Source organism: Prunus dulcis, unplaced genomic scaffold, assembly GCF_902201215.1.
Source record: "Prunus dulcis unplaced genomic scaffold, ALMONDv2, whole genome shotgun sequence".
NCBI classification, from domain to species: domain Eukaryota; kingdom Viridiplantae; phylum Streptophyta; class Magnoliopsida; order Rosales; family Rosaceae; genus Prunus; species Prunus dulcis.
Genome location: NW_023010035.1, coordinates 19,243 through 41,837, shown reverse-complemented (window position 1 = coordinate 41,837; position 22,595 = coordinate 19,243). Strand labels below are relative to the sequence as shown.

At 38.6% G+C, this 22,595-nt stretch overlaps 1 protein-coding gene across 1 annotated transcript; it reads left to right on the top strand.

Annotated features, from left to right (window-relative positions):
- Positions 1-6,716: 6,716 nt before the first annotated feature.
- On the top strand, positions 6,717-10,033 carry LOC117612626. The gene is made up of 4 exons (XM_034341305.1): positions 6,717-6,803; positions 7,657-7,907; positions 8,796-8,859; positions 9,966-10,033. Exons 1-4 carry the CDS (start codon positions 6,717-6,719, stop codon positions 9,978-9,980), a joined length of 417 nt encoding a protein of 138 aa, XP_034197196.1. The 3' UTR covers positions 9,981-10,033.
- The last annotated feature ends 12,562 nt before the right edge of the window (positions 10,034-22,595 follow it).

Genomic DNA, 22,595 nt, shown 5'->3' with positions numbered 1-22,595 from the left:
GTTTAGAGTCTAGGGTTTAGAGATGAGGGTTGTTATTTATTGGGGTTTATTTTTAAAGTAAAATTTTTGGGTAGTCTAGGGTATATGTTAGGCTGTAAAACCATAAAACCTTTTATAAACTTAATTTTTTAAATTGTATAATTTAGTTTTGTGGGTTTAGGGTATTAATTTTTAACGACGATGGTTGGGTCGTGGAATACGTATTTTACGTCGTGAAGTAAAATATACGACATGGTTTATGCTTTAAACGACGTCATTTTAATATGTAAGTAGGTTTATATAATTTACAACGTCATTAATGTCTTAACTCCGACGTGGTTTTTCAGTCGTCGTTATATAAAAATATTCAAAATAAATTTAAAATTAATCGAAAAATGAAGCTTCAAAATGAACGGCCTTACGTTCTTAATCCGAAAAATGAAGTTTCCGTCGTGGAATATTAAATTTACGTCGGTCCTTGTAGAACTTTCGCCTTGGTTTTTCTTTCGACGTTTAAAAAAGCGCGCGCTATAAAAATTTTCGCGCGACCTAAATTTTTTAGATTTGGCTCTTATTCTTATACTTCGAACCCCGAAAACTAAAATTTTCAGATTTCGCGCGACATAACATTTCGCTCTCTCACTTCTGCTCTAATTAAAAGTTGCACTCTCCAGACTCCGTCGAATCTGTGAGCTCGTCCAACCTGTAAGTACAAACCCTAACTTCCCCTTGTAAATTCATTGAATGATATTAGGTTGTATGTTTTGCGATCAGTTAATAATGTGCTTATAGGTATGGGTTCATGGATTTTCTGTTTAATGGGTTCATGGATTACATTATATGTTATGTTGAATTTGGAATGGATTTAATTTTGTCGGATCTTTTAATCACCCTATGTTATGTTAAATTGGGAATGGATTTATTGTTTTCATGCTTGGTTTCATGTATATGTTGGTTTCTTGCTTGGTTTCATGTATATGTTGGTTTCTTGCTTGGTTTCATATATATGTTGTGTTCTTAATGGGTTTTGTGTTCTTGAAAATAAACTGAGACACGACGAATTTTTTGGCATACGACGGCGATTACACGACGGTTTTTTTAAACTACCGTCGTTGTATTACTTATACACGACGGTTTTTTCATAAACCGTCGTTTGTATTACCTATAATAGACGACGTCTGTTGAAAATCCGTCGTCTATATATGCCAAATACGTCTGTTTTTGTTTAAAACCCGTCGTCTTTGTTGTGTATTACTTGCTATTAAATCTTTGTATAATCTGCTATAGTGATGGTCATTGCCTGTATTTTCACTTTATTATAGATAATAGGTTATAGTGTCGGAGATGGATAAGTCATGGATGCACTCGGATAGAAGATCTAAGGCATATGAATTTGGGGTGGAAGCATTTTTGAACTTTGCTGTAGAAAATCTTCTAACTACAACACATATCCGTTGTCCATGTGTTAAATGTGTTAATTTGAAGTTGTTTGGGGTTGGAATTATAAGGGATCACATATACTTTAATGGAATTGACCAAAGCTATAAAAATTGGACATTTCACGGAGAACCTTGGGAAGCAACTACTAATGCTAGTAGAAATGTTGAAGAAGATGATGGCCATAGTAGGTACAGTTTTGTGTCTGAAGAAATTGATATGGATGATAATGATTTTGGTGATTTTGGTTTCGATCCGTATGAGTTTGCCAATGTGATTGGGGATGGAGATCAACCAGTGTAACCTGGTTGTAGAAAGTACACGAAGTTATCGGCATTAGTGAAGTTGTATAATTTGAAGGCAAAACATGGGATGAGTGATGTCTGTTTTATAGAATTATTGATACTTCAAGGCGATTTGCTTCGAGAAGGAAATACAATACCAACCTCTATGTATGAGGCTAAAAAGACTTTGTGTGCATTGGGGCTGAGTTATGAGAAAATGCGCGCATGCCCCAATGATTGCATCTTGTATAGGAAGGAGTATGAGGATTCAACTAATTGTCCTACTTGTGGTATCTCAAGGTGGAAGGAAGGCAAAGATTCAATCTTGAAAGAGGGTGTGCCAGCGAAGGTGGTGTGGTATTTTCCTCCAATTCCAAGGTTTAAAGGATGTTTCAATCACATGAGACAGCTAAGAGTTTGACTTGGCATGCTGCTAGAAAATCAATTGACGGTCAGATGTCTCATCCGGCGGATTCCCCGTCTTGAAACTTCTTGATGATAAATGGCCTGAGTTTGGTAATGAGCCGAGAAACTTGAGATTGGCTCTTTCATCTGATGGATTCAATCCCCACAGTTCTCTAAGTAGCAGATATAGTTGTTGGGCGGTTATCTTAGTTACATATAATCTCCCTCCATGGCTGTGCATGAAACGAAAGTTCATGATGTTAACCTTATTGATTTCCGGTCCTAAACAACCCGGAAATGATATAGGCGTCTACTTGGAGCCTTTGATTGATGATTTAAAATCTTTGTGGGTTGGGATTAGAGGAGTGTATGATGCACATAATGGAGAATACTTTACACTCAGAGCTGCATTAATGTGGACAATTAATGATTTCCCGCCTATGGAAACTTATCTGGTTGTGTTGTTAAAGGATATAAAGCTTGTCCAATATGCGGCGATGATACACCTAGTCACAGGTTGAAAAATGGCCACAAAATTTGTTACATTGGGCATAGAAAATGGTTACCAATCAATCATCCATATAGGAGGCAACGTGCAGCTTTTAATGGGAAACCTGAATATGGCATACCTCGCGAGCCATTAACCGGAGAAGAAGTGCTGCATATGGTTGAAAATGGTGACAGAGTTTGTTGGAAGAAGAAATCAATATTCTTTGATCTCGAGTATTGGAAATACCTACCTGTGAGGCATGCCCTAGATGTTATGCACATTGAGAAGAATGTTTGCGATAGTATCATTGGTACATTGCTGGAGATCCCTGGAAAAAATAAAGATGGGATTGCTGCTCGATTAGATTTATTGAACATGGGGTCAAAACTGATTTGCAACCCGAGTATGGAGAAAGACGTACTCGTTTGCCTCCTGGGCCTTGGAATTTGTCAAGAGCGGAGAAGAGAGAGGTTTGCAATTCTTTCTATGGTATGAAGGTCCCTGAAGGTTATTCTTCAAATATTAAAAATCTTGTATCTTTACAAGATTCAAGACTTCTTGGCCTTAAATCACATGATTGTCATACCTTAATGCAACAATTGCTCCCTGTGGCAATTCGTTCTGTTTTGGAGAAGCTTGCAAGGTATGCAATAACTCGTTTGTGCTTCTTCTTCAATGCTATATGTGCAAAGACTGTTGATGTTTCCAAGCTAGATAAGTTGGAAGAAGATGTAGTAGTTACTCTGTGTTTGCTTGAGAAGTACTTTCCCCCTTCATTCTTTGATATCATGGTTCATCTAGTAGTACATCTTGTCAGAGAAGTTCGTCTATGTGGGCCAGTATATTTTAGGTGGATGTATCCGTTTGAAAGATATATGAAAGTGCTGAAGGGGTATGTTGAGAATCGTACTCGTCCCGAAGGTTGCATTGCTGAGCGGTATATAGCTGAAGAAGCGGTAGAGTTTTGTACACAGCATTTATCTGATGTTAGTACAGTTGGAGTGCCTTCAAGCCAAAAGATGGGAGTTTCAAAGCCATTATCAGGTTGCACAGTGAGCGTAGTTGATCGGGACCTGTTGAATCAAGCACATCTATATGTCTTGGAGAATACAGAGGAAGTCCTACCTTATATCGAGTACGTATGAGTTTTATTCTTCAAGTTTCCATTTTAAATTATTTCTTATGTTTATCTTATATATTTGGGACCGTAATGCTTGAATTTTTCGTGTCATGTAGGCAACATATGATCCACATCAAGACTGCTTATCCAAAATTTAAAAAGAGAACAAAGTGGCTGCAGGATAAGCACAATAGCACTTTCATTCAATGGCTACGCTTCAAGGTATATGTTGTTGAATAACATATTTCTCTTTTAATTTTCTTCTTATTTCTATGTTAGATTGAATTAAGATTTGATTAATTTGCAGGTTCAAAGTGAACTTGAGGAAGACAATAATGGCGTATCAGAAAATTTAAGGTGGCTAGCAGCTGGTCCAAACATGGCAGTGCCATTATATAGGAACTATCTTATTAAAGGTATTAAATTCAATATCAAGGCACAAGATGATGTGCGGACAACTCAAAATAGTGGAGTTTATTTACTTGCACAAACCATGCAAGTTGCTAGTGCCAAGGATAAAAACCCAATTCTCTCAAATATGGGTTTCTATGGTGTCATTCAAGAAATTTGGGACCTTGACTACCAAAAGTTTACAATCCAAGTCTTTAGGTGTGATTGGATAGATAGTTCTGGTCTTGTAGTCGACGAACTTGGATTTACCCTTGTAGATTTGAGTAAAATTGGACATAGGAATGACCAATTTGTTTTGGCTTCTCAAGTCAAACAAATTTTTTTTGTTGACGACCCGATGCATCGTGGTTGGTCGGTAGTTTTATCAATGCCTAATAGAGAATATAATGATGTTATTGGTGATGAAGTCTTAGGTGATGTGATAATTGAGTGTGAGCCATTTACTAGAGGGATGCCAAATGTTGACACATTTGATGAACTGGTGGGTGAGGTAGGTGGTCAAAATATTCGAGATGGGTGTGAAGATATATGGATTGAATGATGCTTATGTAATTGGCAGTGTATGACATTCATTTTATAATATATTGTAATGTGATTTCTTCACTTTCATTATACAGGTTTTGGCCACAAAACAATCAGTGCAAAAAATACTGGATCCAGATTAAATCATTATATTCTGCAAAAAAAACAACGTCTGTTCAAATAAAACACGACGTTATGGTTAACCATTTATTCAGCATATTTACCGACGTCTTAAAGCAACGTAACAATGAAGAACCACGACGCTATTGTGAAGCAATTATCCAGGATATCACGTCGGGGAAGGATTAAGAACAGCCATGTAATCCAAAATAACACGACTCCAATCCCATAATACCGACGTCTAAAAATGAGATTAAATATCTGAACATTAATTTAGAACCGGCGTGGTTTATTAAATGCGTCGTAAATATTGACGTTGTTTAGAAGTTCAACGTCGTCTACATTAATAAGTACGTCGTGAGTACTGAATACATATAAATACAACGTCGACTATATAAATGCCACCGACGTTGTTTAGCATTTCAACGTCAACAACATAAATACATACGTCGTAAATAATGACACAGACAGCTATATCTACGTCATCTTTTTTAGACCAATCGAAGTGGAAAACTTATTTCACGACGGTCTTTTGTAAATAAGAGGCGTAGTAGTTTTCAATAACGTCGTCTTCTCATGTATTTAAAGACGTAGTAGTTTTCAATAAGAGACAGAGTAGTTTTCCATAACGTCGTGAAAATTATATTTAACGGCGTAATGTTTTAAATATCGTCGTTGTATGCCTATCTTGCGGCCTTTTTCTTCTAATATGTCATATTTTTCTTTTTTAACGACGGTGATTTGTTTGTGTTGGTCGTCTATTCTCATCCTCGACTATTTTTTAAAACTTATGCAGACTAAACGCGTCTGTTTTTATTTTTTTTCGACGTTGTTTTATTTAACAACGTCTAATTTATCGTCGTTGTTGTTTCTGAAAATAGGACGTATAAATTTTGTAATACGACTCTCATATATTCGTAACCGGCGTTGTTTGTTTTTTTCAACGTCTAATATATAAATACATACGTCGTAAACAATGACACTGACAACTATTTCCCCGTCATGTTTTATAGAAAAATCGAAGTGGAAAATGTATTATACGACGGCTGTTTTTATATATTCGACGTAGTAGGAATCAATAACGTCGTCTTCTAATTTTCTTAAAGACGTCATATTTTTTGTTGTCGTGAAAATTATATTTAACGGCGTATTGTTTTAATTTTTGTCGTTGTATGTCTATTTTGCGGCCTTGTTCTGTTAATATGTGTCATATTTTTCCTTTCTAACGACGGTTTTTTTCGAGAGTTTGTCGTCTATTCTCATCCCCGACTGCTTTTTTCGTTCTTTTTGTAGAATAAAGGCGTCGTTTTTTATTTGTTGATGACGTTTTATATTTTAACAACGACGGTGATTTAGCGTCGTGGTTTATGAGGGAAAAGATGACGGTGGATTCCACGACCACTGAAAAACTCAATACACGACGGTGATTTACCGTCGTCTTTTTGCTTATTTGTAGTAGTGACGCCTTATCCTCCACTTATAGATCAAGATGCCAAAACCCAACATAAATCTTGCAAGAAAAAATCCAACTGTACACAAAAATTACAAAATAGTACTCAATATTCCTCTTGCTTCAAATCTAATATTTATTCATGCATAATAAATAATATTAAAACAAGGTACAAAAGCTTGTACCGATGATAAACAACACCACTTGATGTTCGCGAGGAAATGCTACAAAAGTGAGCAACATTAGATGATGTTTGAAAGTTGCAAGTGAAAAATGAATTTCTAAAAATAAAAGGGTGATAACAACGTTGATTAGTTTACAAAACAACTACACCAATCGTGTGTTGGCATGACTTGTGGACTTGCATTTACTTTCCTTACACACCCAAGATTCCTATATTAAATGTAATTGATTTAGTTTCATTCATGATATCCTACTATAAATAGAATTATGAGTTGTTACTTTACTTGACCTACAAGGATTCATTGTATTATAAATATGACCTGCTACAAGGAGAAGAATACACATAAAATTCCCGCAAACAATATTCTCTTAGAGCACTTCCACCAGTTGACAGTTGCCATGGCAAGATTAGCCCTAGGGCAGCCACTATTCACGTGAATAGTGGCTGTCCTAGCCCCCTCCAGCAAAATGTGTTTCCAGCAGTTAGGGGCTTGCCATGGCAATTACTATTTATTTTTTTGTTTTTTTCACAATTTTGTTTACTTAAATAATTAATTTGGATAATATTTTCGGATAAGATTTTTGGGTTCCTACGTGTCAATACTATTCATATCGGATAAGATTTTAGGTTTCAAATTTCAGATAAATTTCAAATTTCAGATACATTTCAAAATTCAAATTTCAGATAAATTCAAAATGTCAAATTTCAGATACATTTCGGAATTCAAATTTCAGATAAGATTTTCACCCTCTAAGATTGCGCCACGTGTCATATCTATCTCTGTACATTTTTCTATAAAATCAGAGGTTCAGCTCATATCTCCCACACCAATTCTTCTCTACATTTCCATTTCTCAAATTTTAGCTTTCATTCTCCATTCTCAATGGCAGACATGGAAGAGGTTTTGGAGAGGCAAGAGCGAGAAACTAGAGAAAGAATGCGTAGACGAGCTGCAAGCAAAAGGGCGCAGAGTGTAACACCCCGACCCCAAATTTCCCCAAATTTAACCCTTATTTAATTATTTAATTATTTAAGGGTATTTTAGTCATATTTTTAACCGGAGAGAGTTTGGGACCGTGACTGGTATTTTTGGGTAGGTGGTACCGAGACGAATTTGTAGACACGCGGTAGGCTTGAATCGGAGTTGTAACGAAAAAGTTACGGGCAAAACACTTCCAGTGGCAAAACCGTAAATATTTCGAAGTTTGGGTTAAAATATCTGACTTTTCTCTCTCTCTCTCTCTCTCTCTCCAGCGGCTGAAACCCCCCCTCCCCGTTTTGATTTTTCGCCAGATTTCAGACGGCGAGAACTTCGCCGTCCGACCTCCGTTTGAGGCGCCGTTTCTTGCAAAAGCTTCATCTCTTCCTCCTCTACCCAGCCCCCCCCTTTTCTCCGATCGAAAACCCGGCAAACGGCGGTGGCGACGACGTGAAAACCAGTCAAAACTGCCGACGTCGCCGACGACGTTTCCGGCCATCTCGAGCTGCGCCGTCACTTGGAACAGGTAGCTCTCCTTCCCTTCTAGCTATTTCCTGGGTTGCGCGACGACCATGGTGACGGTGGTCGTCGAATCGAGGCCGTGAAGTTCCGGGTTAAAACCGTGAGTTTCCGACGCCGATTCCGACCACTTGCCGTCCGAATTGGACCTTGGTGTAGTTGAATAAAGTGTTCCACTCGTCGAGTAGAATCTGTAGCCGGAAGGGTGAGCTCGGGTGTGGAGTTTTTCCGTCGCCGGAAATTACTCTACACACCCACGCGCTGCCGGCGCGTGTGGCGGCGCGTGGGCGAGGCTGGTGAGGCTGCAAATTAACCCGATGAGATCCTTAGGTTGTCACGAGCGCGTAGTATTTCGCGGATCTCAATTCGGATGTCGTTTGACTATCGAACGGATTTTCGCATATTGTGCGTTATCCGGGTTCGATAGGTTCCGACCGTTAGATCCTTCCCGAATTAAAATATGTTGTTCTAGGTATTCCTAGGATCGTATAGGATTTCGCGGATTGTGAATCGGAACCCCGGATGTTCCGATTCAATAACTTAAAGTTTGTGTTTTATATTAACCGTCCGATCGTGCGATCGTAAGCGATCTAACCGTCCGTTTCGGACCAAACTTGCGAGACGGGTATCTTAGACCTTGTGGAACCTTTAGGAACTTTCGGATTGTAAAATGGAGGTCGTGGGTCCCGTGGGCCCGGTTGACCCGAATTGGGAAGTTTGACCGTTGGTTGACCGAGTGTCTCCCGAAGCTGTTCCATCGTCCAAATTGGGTAGTTGGACCTTAGAACGTCGCGTTCCTAATACACTTACTAGGAACCTGGGAAATTAGGATATTTAATTCAAAGTACTCGTTCGAAACGCTTCGTATTAATCTCGTATACGTATTCTGAATTAGGTACTCCGACCACGCATACGCAGCAAGCGAGACCCTCTCAGGGTCAAGCAGCGTGGGACTACTTGTGAGTGGACTTTGTTTTCAAATCTTATGCATGGTTTTATTAATGAAAGATTTATGCATAATGTTTTAACGATTTATTGAATATATTATATTCATGGGTTGAATTTGATGTTGGTATAGCGCTTTGGCATAGTTGGGTATTGAAAGTATATTTATATGGATTTTGGGAAATATTATGCATGATGTTTTAAATGGTATTTTTGGATATATTATTTATTCAATTGTTGAAAGGGATATTTTTATGAGGCATTGAAAATATATTTTGGGTTTAACATATTTGAGTATCTTGAGTATGAATATATGGATTGGAGGTTTTCTATATATATTTGGTTATGTGCGAGGTACTTGGGTTGTTGAGATGAGATTGTGGAAAGTGGTGAGTATAGAAAGTCAGTTTGGTGTGCTATAAGCACTACCCTATGTACCTCCCCTGATTTGGAACTTGGATACGGATACTTGAGATACTTGGAAGAATCGGAACCCGGGGCATCCTTGACGGGATGTTGCTGTAGACCCTTGATTGGGTAGTCTGCGCGCGTAGGACTGATCACAGACGTACGGGTTTCGAGGTTATCGACGGTACGTGCTGGCTGAGAGTTGGTCCCCCAGTTGGACGGCTCGTTCCCTAGTCACATGGTGGATTGAGGACTCATCATGAGGACTCTGCCAGGGTGACTAGTCAAACAATCCCCCGGTTGGATTGTTTCCCCGGTACAACTAGGTGATGGTCATATTTATATTATATATATCTCTCTCTTATATTATATATTTATATATATAATCCATTCATTTATGTTTTTCGGTGAGGATACTTCTTTGCCGGTCGTGCCAATGGGTACGCTTTCGAGAGTTTGGTTGTGGGACTTATAAGTTTTGGATGGTGGGTTTTATAAAGTGTTCTTTTTGGATTTTGGACTTGGCATCTGGTATTGATTTGTTTTTATATATTATATATATTATATTATATATATATACTTGAGTATGAAGGTTTTAAGATGCATGGAATTTCTTGCATGGTTTTCTAAACGGTGGGGTTATATTACGTTGGTTTACACTGAACTGAATTGATTTTTGTCCACTCACAATTTTCTGTTTTGCGCCCCCCAGCCAGTAGTTGACTGAGCTCCGCAGCAGAGCCGGATCGTGCGCTTCCGAGCCTTGAGCCTTCGTAGGACTCTCTCTTCATGTTATTTCCTTTGAACTCTGTTTTGTTGAAATTGAAGTTCTTAGACATGCTCTGTTATCGCCCTGTTAGGGTTTGATTCGTGAGGCCTGAGACCATTTCATTGTAAATTGTTTGTTTGCTTTAAAGCATGCTGCTGGTTGGGATTGTTTTGTATTTTGTTGCAGGTTGAAATCTGTTGGGTTTCTTAACTTTACAAGGGGGACTCTGCCAAAATTTTGGCAAAGAGTCTCGGTTTTTAGTAAGTGGGCCCGGCATCGGGGTGATGTCGGAACAAAGACGGGGTCCGCTCTGGTTTCCGGGAAATTCCGGGGCGGGTCCTGTCACTGTGTACTCTGATGTTCATTTTCGAGGGAGATATAGAATGCAACCTCATTTGTTCAAAAAAATCATGCATGATATTTGCAATTATGATGAATATTTTGTTCAAAAGAGAAATTGTGCTGAAAATTTGGGACTTCTTCCAGAGCAGAAGTTCACAGCTGTGATACGAATGTTGGCGTATGGGTCATCTGCTGATCAGGTGGATGAGATTGCTTGGATGGGGAAGTCCACTGTTTTGGAGAGCTTGGTGCGATTTTGTGATGCAGTGGAAACTTTGTACACCAGAGACTACCTCCGCAGACCTACGCCCAGGGACCTGCAAAGGCTTCTCCAAAAAGCTGAGTCTCGAGGATTCCCTGGCATGATTGGTAGCATTGACTGCATGCACTGGCAGTGGAAAAATTGTCCAACAGCTTGGCAAGGGGACTACGGAAACAGAAAAGGGCAGAAAAGTATCATCCTGGAAGCAGTTGCTGGTTTTGATACATGGGTTTGGCACGCCTTCTTCGGAGTTGCCGGATCTCAAAACGATTTGAATGTCCTAGGTCAATCCCCGGTGTTCAATGATGTTTTGAGAGGTGAAGCCCCAAATATCACATATGAAATTAACAATACCATCTACCAGAACGGGTATTATCTAGCTGATGGCATATACCCGAGGTGGACAACATTTGTGAAAACAATTCCACATCCCCGATCCCATAAGCAAAAATTTTTTGCTCGCTATCAAGAGGGGTACAGAAAAGATGTTGAGAGGTGCTTTGGTATCCTTCAAGCTAGGTGGGCTATTATCAGGGGCGCGGCACGTCTATTTGACGAGGAGGTGCTTAGGAGTATAATGATGACTTGTATCATCCTCCATAACATGATTGTGGAAGATGAATATGATTACGATGCTGATGACGTGTATGAACCAAATCCCATGGACACGGCCCTAACACGAATTTATGAAAAACCAGTGGGGCCAAATGGAGAAGCAATGCAGCATGAACCGTTGGTTAGAGGCGGTAGTTTCATGCCCCGTATGATTGATCGCTACACGGAGATGCAATCGTCCTATATTCATGAACACCGTCAAGTTGACTTGATGGAGCATTTATGGGCGGTGAAAGGCAATGAAGGAAATGAAGGTGAATAAAGTGAAGTGAAGAAGTTGTTTTTATTTTATTATGCTTTGGTTGTGGGTTGTTTATTTTTTATGCTTTGGTTGTGGTTTGTTTTATTTTTATGCTTTGGTTGTGGGTTGTTTTTTTTTTATGCTTTGGTTGTGGTTTGTTTTATTTTTTATGCTTTGGTTGTGGTTTGTTTTTTATGTATGGAATGTTTTGAATAAAAAGGAATTTTGTTGAATATTTTCTTTATTGACTAAAAGAAAAGCAATACAACTAATAATAAAATAAAATACATGAATTAAACAAAACAAAAAATACAATGAAATCAAAGGTACATGAATTAAACAAAAAAAAAAAATACAATGAAATCAAAGGCAAGTAAACTAAGACATTAAAGGCAAACAAACTATTTTAATGGTTTCCATCATTTAACCAATCCGTGTTGCTAGGTCCATCGTCACGAAAAAGTCTTCGTCTCATAACATCCCTTCGTTCTAGCTTCCAAAATTGTTTTGTTTCAGGAGACATATGGCTTGTATCCATGGCCATGGTTTCCCGATCTTTTTTTTCAATGTTTTGTTCGCGTACATACTCCCTTTCTTTGCGTACATACTCCCTTTCTTTTGCATATTCTACTTGAACTGCCATATCGTGCTCTTGTTGTTTCAAGTCCATTTCAATTCTCATGGCTTGGTGCTTTGAAAGTTCCTCCAAAAATTGAGATGCATTCTTGCTAGAATTACTCCCTCTCTTCGCCTTCGCCGCCTTCCTCCCAATAGGCCTTGGAATATTTTCAATGGGTGAGTCGGTACTCATCGGAGAATCCATAGGTGAATCCGATGCCGGCGTCTCATGAAGTGGAGTCTCGTTCAAGACTACCGTCGGACCGGTTGGAATAATTTGGAATCTCTTACAAGTCTTCACCACCTCCCAACAATGGGTATGGTTGAAACTTTTTTTCCCTTGGCCGGTAGCACCAAACCACATTTGTGCTTGTATAATCTATAAAAAAAAAATGAAATGGAAATACAAGAGAATTTTTAAAATATTGGCAATGCAACATGTACAAAAAAAAACTAATGGAAATTAAAGAAATAATAAAAAAAATGCAACATGTATTAACAAAAAATAGAGACATATTAACAAAATATATAAATTGCAAGAAACATTTAAATAAAAATTAATATGACATAGAAATTAATAGAAGAAAAATGACAAATAATTTACCTCATTGCTAAGATTTTCTCCGCTTCGTTGGTTGTCAATCGCTTTTGCTAAAGCATTTCTCCATTTCCCCAACTCTTTATTAAGAACTTTCCACCTACTGGATAATGCCATTTCCGTACGTGTAGAACCAATTGCCCTTTCACAAAATGCTTGATGAATTTTTTTCCACATATGAGAAAATTTAATCTCATTGCCCGTTACTGGACAATGACTAACTTGGACCCAAGCCTCACACAAGCTAACATCTTCCATCATGCTCCATGCCCCTCCATTTTCATTAGAAGAACCCATAATATGCTAGAAAAAAATTACAACTTCAAAGTGAAAAAATATTGAATAGAAAGTGAATAAATTTTGAGGAGAAAGTGAACAATAGTAGAAGGAGAAGAAAATATATGAGGATTTGGTGTTAAAAGTGAAGAGTATTGGTTGGTATTTATACACAAAAAATTCTGTAATTTTTGTGTATTTTTTAAAAAAAAATTCGATTTTTTTTCAATTTTTTTTGGCAGAAAAATTGGCTGCCGTCGGATTGAAGGAAAAATTCCAATCGGAGCGACCAGAGGCCGCCACGTGTCAAGGAGCCGTTGGCGGCCACTGTAGCGCTGATTTGAAATTTTTTTTAACGTTGGCGCGTGCAATGCACGCGCCAACGGTAAAAAAAATTCAAACGATTCAGGGCTGACGCCATGCTGGAGTCAGCTAATTTGTCCCAGCCCTCGGGCCCGAGCTTGGGCTGAAATCGACTTCGGGCCTGCCCGTTTTGGTGGGCCACGCTCGCCCGGGCTGACTTTGGCCTGCTGGACTTGATTTTTTCGCCCAAACCCCCCCCAGCCCGAGTCCACTTCTGCTGCTGGACTTGCTCTTATATGTTTCGTATTTTAGCATGGTATCAGAGCATGATTCTTGGGATTGCTGCTAAACTCTAGCCAACCACACACTGGCCCTGCATGGGGGGTCAATATTCAATCATCCCTCATGGAGATAGCACCACCGATTCCTTTACACCCAAATCCAGAAACTAAAAGAATTGGAGACCCAAATGACCCAATTTTTGAAGATCCAGAGTCAGACTTTGACCGGAATATTGAAGAATTGACGACCTAAATGACCCAATTTTTAAAGGTACAAAACAGGCATCGACTCGGACCCGACCCTGATCTTAGAAGAATTGATATCAAGAATGACCCAGATATTGAAAAATAGCCTAACTCAGACCCAGACTCAGACTCGGCCTCAGACCCATATACTAACCAAGACTCATATCCCAACCATAACCCTAAATTAGACTCAAACCCAGATCCTGACCAAGATCCACACTCATATACCGACCCATACTATACCATATAAAATTTTCGATGCCCATATTATGACTTTCCGAACATAGCTCCAGATAAATAGAATAGATTGCACATACTAAAGCGATTCGAGACGCATTCGTGAAATTATTTCAAATTGAATGACTAACACAATTGGTGGGATGAACTCAAAGATCGAAGATGGCGTGAAGCTGCCAGGAGTAGTTTTGGTTATGTATTCCATACTTCAAGTGATTCCACGAGATGGATCATTGACTCCAGTGCAACCAATCATATGACTCGTGATCCTTATGATTTTCTGAGTACCACCCAACCAAGACGAACTAGTATTGCTAACGCTAATGTTATCATGTAACAGGGACTGGCACTGTTGCTCTCTCGTTCTCTCTGTCATTGCCTAACACTTTACTTGTTCCATCTCTATCTAATAAGTTGATGTCAGTTGGTCAGGTTATTAAACAATTGAATTACTGTGTACTAATATATCTGACTTTTTGGTTGCTTCATGATATTCACACTAAGGAGATTATTGGTTATGTTACTAAAATAGGGGGGCTATATTATGTAGATGACTTCAGTATAGGCATGCTAACAGTGTGACACATTCCTTCTATAGCAAACAAAGACAAATCTGGTTGTGGCACCATCACTTGGAATATCCATCCTTTATTTATATGAAGCATATTGCACCAGATTTATTCTCATGTTTAAAAGACTCCGACTTCAAATGTGACTTGTATTTTGGCCAAGAATCACTGTGTGCCCTATACATTGGGTATGAGAAAGTGTACTACTCTATTTACGTTAATTCACTATGATGTATGGGGACCCTTGCCTATCATTGCTCCTTCACGGCGTTCGCTGGTTTGTCACATTCGTCGATGATTGTACATGGATGACATGGCTTTATTTGATGAAGAAAAAAAAAAATGTTTTCATGGTTTCAATTCTTCCACAAACAGATGAAAATTCAAATTCAATGCTCAAATTCAAATTCTTCACTCCGACAATGGTGGAGAATTTGTCAATCATGACTCTCAGACTTCCAATAGCATGGAATTATCCATGAGATGACCTGTCCTCAAATACCATAACAAAATGGTATTGTTGAACAAAAGAATAGACATCTTCTTGAAACAGTCCGAGCACTTCTGATTGATGCTTATGTTCCTCACCATCACTAGGATAATGCTATCATCATCGTAATCCACCTAATCAACTGCATGCCTTCTAGTGTCTTGAATTTTAAAACTCCCTTACAAGTGCTCTCACAACACGGGCCATGCCCTCTATTTTGATGCTCACACCCTGAATCTTTTGATGTGTGGCCTTCATTCATTTCCACAAAAATTAGCGCATCAAACTTGATCGATGTGTGTTTCGTTGTGCTTTGTTGGGATATGACACTCATTAGAAAGGCTACAAATGTTATGACACTCCTTCCCGACGCACATATGTCATTATGGATGTCACTTTTTTGGAGTCCGAGACATTCTTTCATGACCCAGGATCCAATTCTTCGCTTCAGGGGGAGACATGAAGTGAAGCACAGACTTGGAGTACCTTAGAAGATGAAAAAATTGAAGTCTAGATAAAAATGATTGTTTATTCTGACAATAACAACCGGTTGCTTCAAACAGTAAGCTCCTTGGACAAACAAATGGTCGTTAGAATAAGAACGACTAGTCGCCTCAAACAGTAGAACAAGATAGCTCACCTCGGAATAAAATGGCCAGTTGCCCTAAAGAATTCAACCAGTCGCCTGTGTTTGAAACGTCAGCTGATTTGAATACTTCTGACTCCCTTGGAAAAGAAAAAAAAACAAAGAAGAACTTGAACACACTGAAGACCTCCCTCTCATTCAACAGTACCAAACAACCAATCTTGTGAGAATATCCTTGAGGTAAATATCCCTACAACTCCTATGAATTTAGTTGAAGATTCTATTGGATACCAATTACCTTTGAGGTAGAACAGTGGAAAACCATCAAACTTGTATTCTCCTGATATTGGGAAGAAGACGAAGTACCCAATTGCTAATCATGTGCCCAGTCAAAGACTGCCTGAACCACTGAAGATGTTTGTGCATCAGTTATCTGTAATTGCCATTCCCACTAATATGGCTAAAGCATTGAAAGATCCAAAGTGGACCTAAGCAATGAAAGAAAAAATGAAGGATCTGGAGAAAAATCAAACTTATATACTAGAGATATTACCCCCAGGAAAAAGAACAGTTGGATGCAGATGGGTGTTTACTATCAAACACAATGTTGATGGGTCCGTTGAACGATACAAGGCCAAACTTGTGGCAAAAGGGTACACACAGACCTACGACAATGATTATAAAGAAACCTTCACCCCCGTAGCAAAGCTTAACACAGTCAAAGTGCTACTAACTCTTACAGCTAACCTGGATTGGCAACTCCATCAGTTTGATGTAAATGCTTTCTTGCATGGTGAACTCACAAAAGAAGTGTACATGGACCTTCCACTGGGATATACAACATCTACTTAGACTAGTATGGTGTGCAAATTCAGACGATTCACTTTGGCAATGAGGAATTATGGGTTCAAGCAAAGTAATTCATATCATACTCTGTTCTTGAAACATTAGAAAGGAAAGGTAACAACTTTAATAATCTATGTTGATATGGTTATTACTGGGAATGATGAACATAAAATATCTCGGCTGCAAGATTATTTAGCTACTGAATTTGAGATGAAGAATCTAGGTGGACTCAAGTATCTCTTGGGGATTTAGGTGGTTGAATCATAGCAAGGCATATTTCTATCTCAATAGAAATATGTCTTGGACTTTTTGATAGACATAGGAATGCTAGATTTCAAACCTGTGGACACTCATATTGTTCATAATCATCATCTTGGAGAATACCAGGATCAAGTTCCAACTAACAATGAAATATAACAAAGGTTAGTGGGAAGATTAATCTGCTTGTCACATACTCGACCAGACATCGCTTATGCGGTGAGTGTAGTCAATCAATTTATGTAATGAAGACCACATGAATGAATTTCTCAGAATACTTAGATATTTGAAGTCTGCACCAGAAAAAGGACTTATGTTCTCAAAATATGGTCATCTGAAAATTAATGGTTACACAGATGCAGATTGGGCACGAAGTATAATGGATAGGAATCCGCATCTAGTTACTTCACATTTGTAGGAGGAAATTTGGTTACATGGGTGGGGATAGTGATGGCTGCCCTCAAGTGGGTTGGTGGTGGGGGAAGGGGTCGGATACAAAGAGAGAAAGACGGAGAGAGAAGGCGAGTGAGAAGCACGGTGCCAAACTACGTTGGCTCGGCCTAAAATTTTAAGATTTGGGCTGGGCCTGGGGATGAGCCGTTATGCGTCTAAATGGGTCAGGCTTTCAAAAAAAAATATTATTTTTTTCTAAATCTTTTAAATCTTTATGTTATATATATTTTTTGTTTTTTTTTTTTGTTTTTTTTTTGTTGAGAAATTCTATGATTGCATTCATAATTCAGCCAAAAAAGCCACTAGCCACAAAGGGCCAATACAAACTAGCCAAAGGGCCATTACAATAACGGAGCAGTCTAATATCAAAATTAAGAAAATTAGGTATGTCTCCACCAACGATCAGGCAAGATCGAAGAAACTCTGGCATAGGCATCGCAATTAAGATTGCAAACTTAGAATAATAAAAAAGAGATAAAGTTTGAAAAAACCAAGCCATAATAATACAAATAAAACTCTCACCAAGGAGAGATAAAAAGCTCTCACAAAAGGAGAGGTGAAAACTACACAGAGAACCCAAAGAGTCTCTGCAACTTATTCAAAACATAAAGAAATTGCAAAAAAGATGGTGGTGGAGATCCAACGTCGAAATGCAGGTGAAGATCCGACCTTGAGCCGCAGCCGCCAATAACGGTTGGATGAAAATCATAACAAAATTAAGACAAATAGGAAAAACCCTTTGTCTCTGAAAATGAGGGAAGAGGTGAAAGGAGGAAGAGAGGAAGAGAAGAGGGGAGAGGGGGGGAAGAACAATGGCTTCTTCCCCCCTCAAAGTGAAAAAGGCTTGAAGAGTGTTTTTTGGGAGAAAGGGGGCTAGGGTTTTTCAGAAGTTCACCTATATATATTTTTTGTTAAAAGTGATGAATAAAGTGTCTTCTCCTAAACAATAGTATATATTATTACAGAACTTCAGAAAATAAAATATAATAGTCAAACTCTTTTACTAAACATAGACCTATAGCTAATCTATTTAAAAAATATTATACCTAAAACTGAATATTGTAAATATTAACTTAATTTATAACATGTGTAAACAAAATAAGAAGTTTATTAGTTTATCATAGATATTACATTATTTTGATTAAGCATAAAATAATGTTAGGGAGTGCATCAATTAAATCTTAAAAAGAAGGGAATAGGCTGGCGGGCCGTGGGTGGGCCGAGGTTTCAAATCCTAAGCCCAAGCCCTACCCAACCTTAGAATGAGCGAGCCTAACCATCTGGGCGAGCCGGACCTTGGCCCATCGCGCCTCAGGCTACCCACTTCTTCCCTCGGGCCGCAGGCCAAATGATGATTCCTTATACCTTTTCCTATTTGTTAAATTTTTTTAAATAAATATATATATATATATATTTTCACACGTGGCACTTTTGTGGCATAGATTGCAACAAAAGAGGGAGTCCTATTTATGCCACATCATCATTTTTAATATAGTTAAGGGCAGGGGGCAAAGTGAACCACCAAACTTTAATGAAGGGGACACTCTAGGTTACTTTAATTTTCAGGCGATAAAGTGAGAATTCACTATAGTTTCAGGAGAAAAATATAAATAAGCCTAAACAAATTAATAAAAACATGTTAACTCTACAAAAGTATATAAATTTGAACTCAGTACACCCCCCCCCCCAGTTCTTCTTAAATGATCCATATCGTGAGGCCTCGCACCCAAATCACCTTATATTTATCCTTTTTTTCAAACCTAGGGGCACCAAATCATATGTCAACTTTTTAAATCTCCACTTATATGCAAACATTTCTTTTTCTTTGTACATGAAGCCTACTATAAACTTCATTTATTTCAACTTTTGTGGCATATTGCTTCATGGAACTTTGGCTTGTAGTGAGAAGGGAATTAATTAATAAGAAGGAAAGGGTTAGCTGGGTTTCATAAATTTAATGAAAACGACACCGTGTGTATTAAATATACCTCTTGCAAACTTACCATTTCATTGAAGAAAAAACAAACCAAACAAACAAAACTTTTAAATTAACAGTTAAATAGGTGGCATGTGTTCTCATCTTTTTCCTAGAAAATGCATCTAAGGCTTACACATCTACAAACCTTCACTGGAGTGGAGCATTTCACCAAGCAAGTGGTGGGCTGGGAATGTTAAGTGAGGATGTGAAAAAGAAAAAGTCACTTAGGCTATAGCCCAGGTTAGCCATATGCACGGTCTGTCCCTACTTAAGACCCATTTGATAGCAATTTCAATTTTAGTTTTTAGCTTTTATTTTTATGCTAGAGTGTAGAGGAAAAAGATGGAGAATGGAAGTGAGAATGAGAGTGGAAATGGAATTGAGAGAGAAGATGAGAGGGGAGGATGGGAGGGAGAAGTAATAAAAGTGAAAACAAAAACAAAAAACAAAAATCTATTTGAAATTGATTTCACTTTTGTTATTCCCCTCCATCCCATCCTTCCCTCTCATCCTCTCTCTATATCTCATCCTCACTCATTCTCACTCTCATTTTACTTTATAATCTAGCACAAGAAATGAAAACTAAAAACTAAAATTGAAATGGTTATCAAACAGGCCCTTAAAATTTTCAACAAGTCTAGACAAGGGGAAAAACAAAGTTGAACCATGAATATCCATCATTAATGTATTACAAAATTTGGAAGTAACTCAAGCACTCCACCAACAGCCGACGAGTTTGAGACTAGGACCCTTTGCCCAACCCTCGTATTTGAGTTTCATTTTCATCACTCAATTCAATTTTTCCTATTGCCTGTATACTTTCCTTTGTGTCTTATTTTCCTCGTTACCGTCACTTCTGTTAAGTTTTATGTTAATTTTAGGGGTAATCAATCGTTCCACCGATCAAATAATGGATAAATTAGACATTTCACCACTTATCTTGAAATAATGAACGTATAATGTTTTTCCAGTCGGTTTTTATTTTTCAATTATATTTGATGTTTTTAACTTTTAATGTTTTAGATGTGTATATATGTAATGAAAAGTAACATATGTTACACTGAGGTCGAAAAGACTAATTTGAAAGTGGAGATGGAGTAAAAGTTCATAGCCTATTGCAAACCCTAGAATTAAGATTAAATATGGACTGTAGAAAATTTACCAAGGGCATCTCTGCCTTTATTTATTTATTTATTTTGAGAAAAAGGATTTTATTCATATAACTGAGGTAGCACACATAGAGCGACATGAAATAGTGGTCTCGTTAAAACTTGCTTGAGGGACAAACCCCAGAATAGGAAAGAGTGCCACACATGTCATAGACAAACAAGAGAGTTTGAATTAGTCATGTAAGACCAGTGCTAAAATAAGATAAAATAAATCAACAAACTGACACATAGACCTCCGACGAGAACACTACAACACAACCCAAATGTCAAAAGAATCCTTCTATGAGATCATAGTCCTTTGTACAACTACAAGATATGAGAGCATTCGACAGGGAACACACCAAGTCCCCAAGAAGAGGCAAAAAAAACAACCACAAGCACACCATCTCTAGCCACCTCCAATAACGAGTGGTTATGAAATTAGAGAAAGTTTGCAAAGAGCGACACAAAAGAAGAGACAAACCATGCAAACAGGCCAGAAAAATGAATAAAAGGTTCCCCAAGCATGCCGTATCATCTCAACACTGACAAAGAAACCTCCTATGTAACCATAATCCTTGAAACAGGTGAAAATCAAAGAGATGTGAAGGGGTGAAATAAGAAACACCACGCAATAATAACAAAACTGGCTTCAGCAACTTAATCTGCTCACTGGGAGCAAGTTTGAGAGCATTCGTCGGATGCCAATCCCACGAATATGCTCCAAAAACACATTAAAGGATGCTCCCAAGAGACTCCACTAGACCGTCTCCGTAGCTTCGTCAAAAGGGACATCAATAAACAGTCGCTTAGAAGCCATGAAATCTACTCCAGAAACCAAAGTATCACTGACAAAAATAGGTGCAACAAGAGTCTTACGCTTAGTAGTAAACATATGAGAGGCACTACGGAGAATCTCTCATTTCTTGGGTCTGCGGAGACCCTTTTTTGGTGAATGACGTGCAGAGAACTGAATAATAGACATAAGATCAAGAGGATTATAGGTTATCGAATCTTGGGGAGCGATAAAAGGCGCCTGGAAGATGGGATCGTTTAGTGCGAGGATCACTGGGACCACCGAGGTATTTGGCACAGGTAGAGAAGCTGGCGGAGTACGCGCTGCCATAGCAAGTATCTCAAACTGGTGCAGAAGAGAGGCCACTGCATCAAACACTATGGAGTGAAGTGGAAGAGCCGAAGGGGAGATGGAATCCTCCATGAGAGGACGACCGCCAACAAACATTGATTGAGAGATCCTTGAGAGAGCTCATAATTATCAATATACACCTGGGATGGGTGACCAATTTTGCCGCACGCAAAGCAATATTTGGGAAGATATTCATACTTGAAGTCCACCATTCGCTCGCCCACTTCTGGGAAGGTAACATGTATACAACATATAAGAGGCTGCGTGACATCAAACCTCACACAAATATGAATAATAAGACCCACACAGTCAGGACCATCACAATTATCCACCCAAAGAACTTCTCTGGGAATAGCCCATTTTGCTTTAGAAATAGCGACAGTCATGCATAAACTAGGGACACCATGAAGTTGAACCCAAAAGGTACCAAGGGATAATAGCGTCGAATGCAAATTCCCATTATCCAGGATGTTAGCCTGCAATATTAATGAACGCCGAAAGTCCCAAGGCTCCATATTAAGAACCTGCTTCTTATCGCGATCGCAAACAAAACGCACCCAATATTTGTTGGAACCAATTTCTTTTATAGAGACATCTCAGAGCCCTTCCAAAGTTGCATAAAGGTTTTAATAAAGCCATCACAATTGACAGGTTTATCGGCAAGGACTTGAGCAACAAGACCATAAATAAAACCAACAAAATTGTCTGCAATGTTAGAAGAACCGATAATCAGACCAGTCTGTTCACGTAGTTTGAGTACCAGACTACTACCAAAATATTTCTTAATGTCTACAACTGACATAGACATCCCAACACAATAGACTATACACCAAACAGTAAGGAATTCAAAACCAAGAACAAATAACCAGGCCCCAAAAAATGGGAATGATCACAGCGATGGCAGACAAAGGGAGAATAGCTCAGTAGAGTGCAAACGAGGACAAACATGAAGGATGGAGGCGAGGAGAAGCGCCCTGCAAGGCCGGAGAGGGAGAATGATGGCGACTATGATGGCGGGATTTAAGAGAGCAATTGAATGCAATTGGCCAGGAAGCTGAAGGCGTTAACCAGTGAGCGTG

Bases quoted from the DNA above. Each gene is read 5' to 3' on its own strand.
- LOC117612626 (XM_034341305.1), top strand. From the start codon at position 6,717: ATGACCTGCTACAAGGAGAAGAATACACATAAAATTCCCGCAAACAAT. The intron at 6,804-7,656 runs GCAAGATTAGCC...CTCTCTCTCCAG, and splicing joins ACCAGTTGACAGTTGCCATG to CGGCTGAAACCCCCCCTCCC. The intron at 7,908-8,795 runs GTAGCTCTCCTT...ATTCTGAATTAG, and splicing joins TGCGCCGTCACTTGGAACAG to GTACTCCGACCACGCATACG.